Raw genomic sequence first — 10,658 nt, forward strand, 5'->3', positions numbered from 1 at the left:
AGTGTACTCTCCGTCTATCCATAATGACTCCTTAGGAAAGTTACACTTGAGCCTAGAGATCTTTGAATTGGAAATGTTGAAGTTGTCATCAATTGAACACACCTCTCTTGTAAATCTAAACAACACAATAATGCAAGTTTGATGAATTATTATGTTGAAAAACATGCCGATATCATTGGAAAATATAAGTGTTGAAGAAACCAAATTGTGTTTGTGTCGGTACTTAAAACTACAAAGCCGTTTTGTTTGTTGTGAATGGCTACATGGCTTCTAATGCTTATTGGCTCATAAGAGGGCGCAACTCATACAGTTCAAGCACTTCCTCGATGAAGTACCTCAAATTACCTAGGGTGGTCTTATGGTAGGCATAGGTTCCCTTTCTTTGGACTATCAAATAGGCTTGGAGTGGGCACTTGGCGACTTCATTTCTAGAAATTCCAGGTTCACTTTTGACCACCTTGTCTTCAGCACGAGATTCACCATCTTGAAAAGGAAACTCCATAGTAACACAAATTCTGAACTGACTCACTTTCATCCTCCTCTGAATACACCTCACCTATCTTTCCTCTAGCAGAACACCTTAAGCTACTGCACATGCACTAGCATCACCAATAGTTCCCACAAGAACGCTTCCCTTCATTTAAGACATGAAAGCAGTCTGTCTCTCTAACGAGCATACATCGCTGCTCTCTCTTTGATATCAGTGTCATGGCCACAGGACAATCATCACAAACCCGCCAGCAGGTATGTAACCCACCTTTCTTTGCATCAATGGGACATGTCTCGTGACACACCAATGCAAATCTGGGACATACCCTTCGTCTCATTTTGAGAGAAAGAACTTCTATGTATATTTTTGTTTGAATGTCTTCAATCCCCTACCAAACTTGAATGCCCAATTCCACTATTGTCAGCCACCAACTCTGTCCTGGGTTCTTGTTTCCTTGTTTTTTCACTCTCATTGCCTCCAGCTTCTTCTCTTCCTCCTGCATGTGAACATCTGCATAGATGTTAGACATCAAGACATAAGGTGAAGGATCCTTTTCATCCAACTGCACTGCATGTTCAAATGCCAGTCTTCCAAGCTCCACATTACCCCACTTTCGACAAGCGCCCAATACCATCAGCCACACTACAGGATTAGGAAGGAAAGGTATCTTCTTCACCATCGCTACTGCCTCGTCTAATTTGCCTGCACGGCCAAAGAGATCAATTATGCAACTGTGGTGCTCAATAGTTGGAGTGATGCCATAGTCTCTGCTCATGGCCTGAAAGTAACTCTGGCCCTTAACCACTAGACCCATGTGGCTGCATACATTAAGGACAATAGAGAAGGTGACCCCGTTTGGTTTTATATGTTCTCCTCTCATTCTGTCAAGCATATGGAAAACCATTTCACTTTCTCCATGCTGGGCATATCCTCCAATCAGTGCATTCCATGAGACCTCATCTCGAACTGGCAGCTTGTCGAATGCTTCCCGTGCTTCTGCAAGCGAGCCACATTTGGCATACATATCCACCAAGGTGTTGCCAGCAGCAAGATCTGTTTCCAACCCCTCCTTGGCTATCTTGGCATGCATTTCTCGGCCCTTGTCTGTCGCTCCTATGCTGCCACAAGCTTTCAGGTTGCAAATAAATGTGACGACGTTTGGAGAGAGACCCTCCAGTTGCATTTGCTCGAGACAGTTGAGCGCTTCCTCACCAAGCCCATGCTCGGCATATCCTGCCATCATTGCATTCCATGAGACCTCGTCTCGAACTAACAACTTGTCAAACGCTTCCTGTGCTTCCACAAGTGAGCCACATTTGGCATACATATCCACCAAAGTGTTGCTAATGACAAGATCTGTTTCCCGCCCCCCCCTGGCTATCTCAGCGTGTATTTCTCGGCCCTGGTCTATCGCTCCTATGCAGCCACAAGCCTTCAGGCTGCAAATAAATGTGACAGCAGTTGGAGAGAGACCCTCCAGTTGCATCTGTTCGAGACAGTCCAGCCCTTCCTCACCAAGCCCCTGCTCGGCATACCCTGCCATCAGTACAGTCCACGAGACCTCATCTCGGACTGGCAGCTTGTTAAATGCTTCCCGTGCTTCCACAAGCGAGCCACATTTGGCATACATATCCACCAAAGTATTGCCAACAACAAGATCTCTTTCCAGCCCCTTCCTGGCTATCTTGGCGTGTATTTCTTGGCCCGTGTCTATCGCTCCTATGCTGCCACAAGCCTTCAAGCTGCAAACAAATGTGACAGCATTTGGAGAGAGACCCTCCAGTTGCATCTGTTTGAGACAGTTCAGTGCCCCCTCACCAAGCCCCCGCTCAGCATACATTGCAATCAATGCAGTCCAGGAGACTTCGTCTCGTACTGGAAGCTGGTCAAACGCTTCCTGTGCTTCTGCAAGTGAGCCACATTTGGCATACATATCCACCAAGCTGTTGCCAATAACAAGATCTGTTTCCAGCCCCTTTCTGACTATCTTGGCGTGTATTTCTCTGCCCTTGTCTATTGTTCCTTTGCTGCTACAAGCTTTCAAGCTGCAAACAAATGTAACAGCATTTGGGTAGAGGCCCTCCAGTTGCATTTTTTCAAGACAGTTCAGCACTTTCTCACCAAGCCCCTGCTGGACATATCCTGTGATCAGTGCATTCCATGAGACCTCATCTCGAACTGAGAGCTTGTCAAATGCTTCCTGTGCTCCCACAAGTGAGCCACATTTGGCATACATATCCACCAAGGTGTTGCCAATGACAAGATCTCTTTCCAGCCCCTTTCTCGCTATCTCGGCATGTATTTCTCGGCCGCTGTCGATCACTCCTCTGCTGCCACATGCTTTCAAGCTGCAAACAAATGTAACAGCATTTGGAAAGACACCCTCCCATTGCATCTGTTCGAGACAGTTCAGTGCTTCCTCACCATACCCATGCTGGGCATATCCTGCAATCAATGCATTCCACGAGACCTCGTCTCGAGCTGGCAGCTTGTCAAGTGCTTCCCGTGCTTCTGCAAATGAGCCACATTTGGCATACATATCCACCAAGGTGTTGCAAACAGCACGATCCGTTTCTAGCCCCTTCCTAGATATCTCCGCGTGTATTTGTTGACCTCTTTTTGCATCTTTCAGTCTAGCGCAAGCCTTCAGGACGGCAATGAAGGTATACTTGCTAGGTTGTACAAATTCCTCTTGCATTTGCTGGTAGAGGTTGAGGGCATGCTTGGAATCCCCAAATTGAATATAACCCCAGATGAGAGAACTCCAGGAATACTCATTCCGTTCAGCCAACTTGTTAAAAACTTGCTGAGCATCCGACGTGCTTCCAACTTGTACCAACATTGGGACGACGTAATTCCCAAGAGATCTATGATCTTCCAGCCTGTTTTTGCACAGATAGGCATACAATCGCTTGGTATACGCTAGATTTTTCTTTGTTCTGCACTTATGCAAGATGCATGTAAGGTTTTGAACTGAAGGCGGCCGGGGCATCCGTTCCATAGACGTGAGTGCCTCCTCTAAGCTGAGTGTTTCCCAGCCACTCTTCTCGTGCAGTTCTTGTGCTCTAGAGAAATTGGCCTTTACTCCAGCCTTGCCACAATCCTCCATCAAGCCACGCTCTTGGGCCTGACCAGGGGATGCTTTGGGCTTTTTGTCTAGCATGTCTTCAACCCAACCTCGATTGTAGCAGCCGTTCATCCATAGTGAACCCTCGGTAGTTTTATGCGTGAAGTCTGGAGATTTTGGATTGTTCTGTTGTTAAAGATCCACAAGAGACTTGTCAGCCTAGCCAATATTACAGATTTACCTGTGCAGATTCGTCTCACGCTTACTTTGCTCGCTTGGTTGTCCCACCACTGTGAGGGATTCGCCAAGCACTCCTTCGATAAGTGCTCGGTCCCTGACATAGCTGCAAAGCATGAACATAATGCCAGGAGTGGTTGGCAGCAGTCTTTTCTCCCCAATTGGTTAAAATAAGGACAGCCGTCCTTATTCCCGAACTATATCACCCACGGGAAGACGAATAAAAAAACTGCTCATCACAAGAATACAGTAGAAAACGACAGTACCTGAACGCGGACATTCCACCACCGCTGCACTGTCCTCGGGGGAAGCCTTCGGAAGGTGAGGGCTTGATTGCCTACACAGATGAGCTGCGAACCAGTAGGACTGTGGATCTCCGCTAAGAGTGAAACCCGGACCATGAACCTGAGCGATGCTAAGGCTAAGAGGTTTCGTGGCAGTTGAGTCTAATGCATGACAGGGATCTGTCGCAGATATATTCATCATCATCGCGAGTAGAACTCGAGGAAGCACAAACTGATGGGTTAGTCGATTTTCCACTTGGGCACCGTTTGGCTCTGTGTAACCACCCTCAGAGTTGCCCAGCTTGTGGCCAGCCAAGAAAGCTTTGGAGAGTCTTCAATGGGCAGGAGGGTTACACACAGCCCAAGCCAGAATCTTTATAGAAAGGGAGCATTTAATGGGAAATGATCCTATACTTGAATCTGATTGGTTGAAAAATTCAGGAATCTTTCGCTCCGACTGCCAGAATGACCACTATTCGCACAATACTATCGGTGGCTGCTCATAAAAAGTGGCGTGGAGCATCCTGACTTGGCTCCCCCCATTTATGATGGGCAAGCACTCTTTGGTGTGTGAAGGGCCTTATTAGCTACTTGGCCGACTATTACGCTAGTTTATTTAAAATAAGACTAGCCTACTAGCTCCAAGCATTAACTATGCCTCTTGCAATTCGCCATCTCACTATAGGCTAGTGCCACTTCACTCGGTCCTATTGCCATGTCAATTTTTGGGTGTTTCGAGACTATCGGTGGGTTTCAACCACCCGTTTAAGCGCCCATGGAGGAGGACAAAGAATTGAAGGATGGTCGCTAGTTGTGGTGGTTCACACCAATCAGCTGCTAATTTGTGTCACTAATGTGTGATTGGTATAGTGGTTAGAGGAGATGAAATGGGCCAATCATGTAGTGGTTGGAGGAGTTAGCCATGGAGCAGGTGGCCTCCACAAATCTTTTGTGTCAGTGTATGGGCCCCCATCCCTCCTATTGGGCCAACTAGGACGATAGCCCTTCACAACACTACCTTTTAAAGGATGGCCACCGAGTGGTGTGAACCTAGTTTATGGCTATTTAAAGACCGCCAGAAGCTACGCATCCAAATAAACGGGATGGGTGGGTTGCACACACTCCCCGCCCAAATTCGCATTAAAATTTTGAAGTGCCCATTGGGCGTTCAGTGTGTGATGGGCTAACCGCCAGTCAGGAAGCTTGGCATTGCTGGAGTGACCCTAACATTAACAAAAGGGGGCATTAACGATCCAGGAGGCATGAGATTAGGGATGGGGCAAAGGGTTCATTTAAAAATTATATGGTTCCCAATAGGCATATGATAGTGCTTTACAGCTTAAGTGGTACGGAGTCATGTTTGTAAAATAGAAGATCAAGGATTCGAGTCTTTTATTGAACCTTTGGGGAAGTAATGTGTACCCTTCTCCCATTGATATGTAATGTGAATTTTAAAAGCAAAAATCAAAACCTCTTAGACATAGGTGTAAAAGTTTAGCCTAAGCTTAGAATTGATTAATCTATGCACAAACATAGGATATCAAGAATAAAGGTGAGAGATTAACCACCTAACACCTCGGATTATGGGTTTGATTGAGACACGGTGTTTTATAATGGAATTTACATGGATGAGTCAACTGATGCATTAATGGTAAAACACCTCATCTTATGTAGAAGCTATATATCGAGCCATGAGCCACATGTTTCAGGCATGGGATTAGTGGATGTGTAGGATAAATCGAAGGAGGATTTGCAGGGATGGTTTAAAGAACGCTTCACGTGCTGTGAGAATGATGTGTTCAAAATGGTGGGCTTTGGGTCTAATGGTGCCTAAGCCCTAGTTGGAAATGAGAAATGCCTTGCTACAAGAAGTAAAGTCCTTTTTTTACTTCTATTCATTGTGTTGCACATTGAACATACTTATGTGATGCATTGAAGCAAAGTGAATTTTCTTGGAAGATTGACTCAACTTTAAATGATGTTGGAATGCTCTTGAATAAGAGCACAAGAAGAATGATTAAGGAGGAGTTAAAAATATTAAAAACATTCACAAAGTTCGATGGTTAACCGAAGTTATGTTTTTCAAAATGATATTGTAGATGTAACAATTGTTTGGTAAAAAGACAACAATAGAAATGGAGTTCATGGTAGACAAAGGTGTAGACATGATGACATGGTAGAAAGGGTTTTCCTTTTAATTTTAAATATTGCTCAAAATTTGGATACCTTGCAGCCTTCAAGACAATAAGTAGTGAAAGTAGATTTCTTTCATACGAAGGTGTGCTATAGGATTTGATTTATTGGTTGTTATAGAATTCCAGAAAGAATATTGTTCTCTAATATTGGAGGCACTAAGAGAGACATTTGCTTATAACACTATTTTGAGTAGCTTTAAAATACTATGCTCATTATCTTTTCCATCTCACCAACACTAGAAGTACTATGGAGGTGAAGATGTAGATGCTTTCGTTAATTTATGTGGATCTCCATAAATAGTCAATGGAGAACTTTGTGGAAGGCAGATCTTTGAGAAGAGATTTTAGATATTCAAAGTGCAACGGTCATTGCACTAGAAAAGTTGATCATTCAAAGATACGTGGACTCATCCTCATGTCTTTTCCATCTCACCAACACTAAAAGTACTATGGAGGTGAAGATGTAGATGCTTTCATTAATTTATGGAGATCCAAATAAACAGTCAATGGAGAACTTTGTGGAAGGCAAATCTTTGAGAAGAGAATTTTAGATATTCAAAGTGCAGCGGTCTCTGCACTAGAAAAGTTTATCATTCAAAGATACATGGACTCATGTGAGCATTAATGATGTGCTTCATGGAGCCTATCCTATGCTGATAACTTTGAGTTAGGTTGCATTATATAATGTTTGAGTACACCTATGTCCGAGAGGGGCTTTTACATGCAAAACATAATCATACTCGCCATGGAAATAAGTTTGAGACAAAAACTTAGAGGCATTAATGCATGTATCCATTGAGGATCCACTTGTGTAAGAATTCAATTTTTCGGAGGTAATCTTGAGACATGGAATGATACCTCAAAGATTACTAGGCATATATTATGGTACCTTGTAGAACAAAAGTCCCTCTTAGTAAGTATATTTAATTTTGCAAGTGTAACTGTTTTCCCCTAATTTTGTAGTATGCGATGTGCATCTTCAATGTAGTAATTGTTTTTTTCGTGACCTGTTTTCAGGTTTTCTTCAAGTTTTAGCCTTGTATTAAAGCATTCTTGGAGTTTTGTTAAGGGAGTTTTGTAAGACAAATCCCATCAAGTGTTTGAATCAAACTACCAGAAGGTTTTTTAAGTTAATTCGGATTTGTGGCTATCTTTAAAATATATTCTATATGACAACTTAGGGATTCCAATGCAAGCTATTTGTCATCATATGCTTTGATGGGGCTCTTAATGACACATACCTTTATGCATTTTCTCTTCCTATTATCCACATATAATTAATTGCAAGGAATTTTTGTTTTTTGACTCTCTGCCTAGTGTTAAGGGCAACTATTAATCATTGAATGTTTTGACCTTGCATGTTCAAATCTTTTCAAGGTGTAGTTTTGCAACCAAAGGTTCTTAAACTTCTTATTTCTTGTCAATCTATGAATTAAGTTATGAACTTGAAGTCTTCAACATGTAAGGCTTTTGTATTTGCTATTGAAATCATTTTTTGTGAACAATATTCCTTAGCCAACAAGCCAACGCCCACTACAGTCTTCTTACATGCCTTTCATGAAATGGAAATGAAATTAAGCAAAAACCCAACACGTTCACTGTGTAAAAAACCCATATAGCACATGCATGTGATCATGTGATATATATAAACCCCTAAAGTATGTATTCTTTCTATAGCTCCACAAGAAAATAAAACCCCTTCTATTGAATGCAGGTGCCTATCTTGTTGTATGTGGAGCTTGATCCTTTTTCAGAGATTTCTTTTTTGTCGTGTTTTGGATCTAGGCTTGTTTATACCCATTCCATGAAAGGGGCGGGCAACCGCCCCCTAGTACTGTCGTCGAGGGGTTCCAAGGGGGGTCCTAACAACTAGTATCAAAGCCTTTGTTTGAGCAATGTCCATTGACTTGTTAGGAAGGAGGCTGCTGGCTCAAGTGGGAGTAATGACGAAAAAAGGCAAGTTAAATTTTGAGAAGTTCAATGGCAAAAACTACCAGCATTGGAAGATGCAGATGAGGATTATCTATACTGGAAGGACCTTTTCTTGTCATTAGGTGGGATCACAAAGAAGCTTGTGAGTATGTCAACCAAAGACTGGGAGTTTCTTGATAGAAAGGCACTAGGAACAATACGACTATGTTTGGAAGCATAAGTGGCTTTCAACATTCTTGAACAAAAGACAACAAAGGACTTTGATGCACATTATCCTTGTACAGAAATGTTTGAACCCTTAAAACATAATGCATGAGCAGTCATACCTCTCAAATATCTGAGAATCCACTTTACGGCCATCCAATATTCTTTACCTAGATTATTGATAAATCTACTCACAACTCCCACTGTATTGTAATATCTGGCCTTGTGCATACCATTGCATACATCAAGCTACCAATTGCTTATGCATATGGAAAACCATTGACATATAGTTAATCTCCTCATGTGTCTTGGGACACATAGCCTTGCATAATTTGAAATGATTGGACAAAGGTGTAAAAATAGGTTTTGCATTTTACATTTCAAACCTTTCCAATACCTTTTTAATGTACTCACTCTCAGACAATGTCAACTTGCGGTTTTTACTATCTCTTGTTATTCTCATGCCAAGGATTTGCTTTGTAGCACCCTAATCCTTCATTGCAAAAGTAATTTCCAACTTCCTCTTGAGCACATTTATATCCTACATGTTAGAGCCTGCAATAAGCATGTCATTAACATACAATAGCCAGATCATGTATTTGTGTCATTGTCTAGTTTCTGAGAATAAACACAATCGTCTGAATGACATCTACTTAACCTTGTTCTGCCATAAACTTGTCAAACTTCAAATACCACTGGCTTGAAGCTTGCTTTAAACCACAGAGACTTTTCTTCAACCTACATACCAATTCCTCCTTTCCTTTGACCTCATATCCCTATGGCTGCTGCTGCATATAAATCTCTTCCTCTACATCTTATTGTTCAAGATGTAAGTCTTCTACAGCCACAAATAGTTCTGATTGAAGTCATTTTAATAATATGAGAGAATATTTCATCAAAGTCTATACCTTTCTTCTGTGCAAAACCCCTTTACAACAAGCCTTGCCTTTTTCCTCCATCTTCTTCCTTCACATGCAAACCCATTTATTTTGCAATGCTATTTTTCCCACAGGCAAGCGACCAAATCCTAGGTTTGGTAAAGAGTCCATTGTTCTTCCATGCCTGACTCCCACTCCTTTCTAGATCCTACTTGCATTGCTTCTTCATACGTTTCTAGTTCACCAGAATCAGTCAACAAAACATAATTGAAAGAAGGAGAAAATTGCTCAGGTGGTCTACTTACCCTCATAGACTTTCTAAGTGCATCTAGAGAAATTTGAGGTTCTTGCTACTGCTGCTGCTAGTCATTCTTATTTTTTGCAACCTTTGGAAATTCATCTCCTGTGATTTCATCAAGAATTGTGCATTCTTTGTCTACATTTTCTTTCTTTCTTTTCTGCAAGTGCTCTTTATACATCATATTCTCATTGAATACAACATCCTTGCTTCTAATGATTTTGTTACTTTCATAATCCCATAGATGATAACTAAACTCACTATCTCCATATCCAATAAAGATGCACTTCTTGGATTTTACCTCAAGCTTTGTTCTCAATTCCTTATCAACATGGATAAATGCTTCACAACCAAAAACCTTCAAAAAAGATTTACCTGTCCATGCTTCTTTTGGAATGCCACCATCTAAGGAACCTGAAGGCGATTTGTTTATCAAGTAAACAGCTATATTCACAACTTCATCCCAAAGCTGTAAGGGCAGCCTTGCATGCTCCTTACATGCTCCATTGGTTGTTATGTTCATCCTCTCTAACACAAGATTTGTTTGTGGCATTCTTGGAGTTGTCTTCTCTCTACAAATTCCATTGTATGAACAATAATTATCAAACTCTGTACTACATTATTCACCTCCAATCTCCCTCCATAATCACATCTAAGAGCCTTCAAATTCTTTCCTTGCCTCATTCTTAGCCAAAGCTTTCCATTTCTTAAAAGATTCACACACACACACACACACACACACATACACGAGCCCTTAAGCCATGATAAATCAGGGACATATGCAAAGGAGAGTAAAAAATATGGACCCAAGTTGCTTATGAGCACAAATGTATCCCCTGATTGGATAGCATGATTGTAGTCCACTAACCTCTCGCATGGGCCTCCTTTTTTGCTCTAAAATATGGAATACTGGGAGAAATAGGACACATATTTTATCCCTCCATTTGTACAAGGATAGCTCTAATATATTGCCTTGGACATCCTCACTTGAGTCATGATAGCACTAAGCTTAAGCCCACCTATTTATCATAGGACCTATAAATAGGGGGCAATACTAGGATAAGTTTGACTAA

The 10,658-nt window shown here is 41.8% G+C and overlaps 1 protein-coding gene across 2 annotated transcripts; it reads right to left on the minus strand.

Moving 5' to 3' along the window:
* Nucleotides 1-210: 210 nt before the first annotated feature.
* On the minus strand, nucleotides 211-4,409 carry LOC147902853 (pentatricopeptide repeat-containing protein At5g27110-like). Of its 2 annotated transcripts, none has more exons than XM_087373849.1 (3): nucleotides 4,061-4,409; nucleotides 3,824-3,900; nucleotides 211-3,743 (listed from the first exon to the last, which is right to left on the minus strand). In XM_087373849.1, the coding sequence occupies exons 1-3, from the start codon at nucleotides 4,281-4,283 to the stop codon at nucleotides 879-881; spliced, it is 3,165 nt and encodes a 1,054-aa protein (XP_087229975.1). In that variant the 5' UTR covers nucleotides 4,284-4,409; the 3' UTR covers nucleotides 211-878. The 2 variants fall into 2 exon arrangements, with proteins under 2 accessions (XP_087229975.1, XP_087229974.1); XM_087373848.1 differs by having other exon boundaries at nucleotides 211-3,724; nucleotides 3,799-3,900.
* Between the last annotated feature and the right edge of the window lie 6,249 nt (nucleotides 4,410-10,658).

Source organism: Dipteris shenzhenensis, chromosome 4 (genome assembly GCF_047967505.1).
Source record: "Dipteris shenzhenensis isolate YYH24624 ecotype China chromosome 4, Dip_SZ_1.0, whole genome shotgun sequence".
In the NCBI taxonomy this organism is placed as follows: Eukaryota; Viridiplantae; Streptophyta; class Polypodiopsida; order Gleicheniales; family Dipteridaceae; genus Dipteris; species Dipteris shenzhenensis.

Excerpts from the sequence above, each read along its gene's own strand:
- LOC147902853 (XM_087373848.1), bottom strand. The coding sequence starts at position 4,283 with ATGATGATGAATATATCTGCGACAGATCCCTGTCATGCATTAGACTCA. Across the intron at positions 3,901-4,060 it reads GGTGGAATGTCCGCGTTCAG|CTATGTCAGGGACCGAGCAC; the intron begins GTACTGTCGTTT and ends CATGCTTTGCAG. Across the intron at positions 3,725-3,798 it reads CGTGAGACGAATCTGCACAG|ACTTCACGCATAAAACTACC; the intron begins GTAAATCTGTAA and ends CAAAATCTCCAG.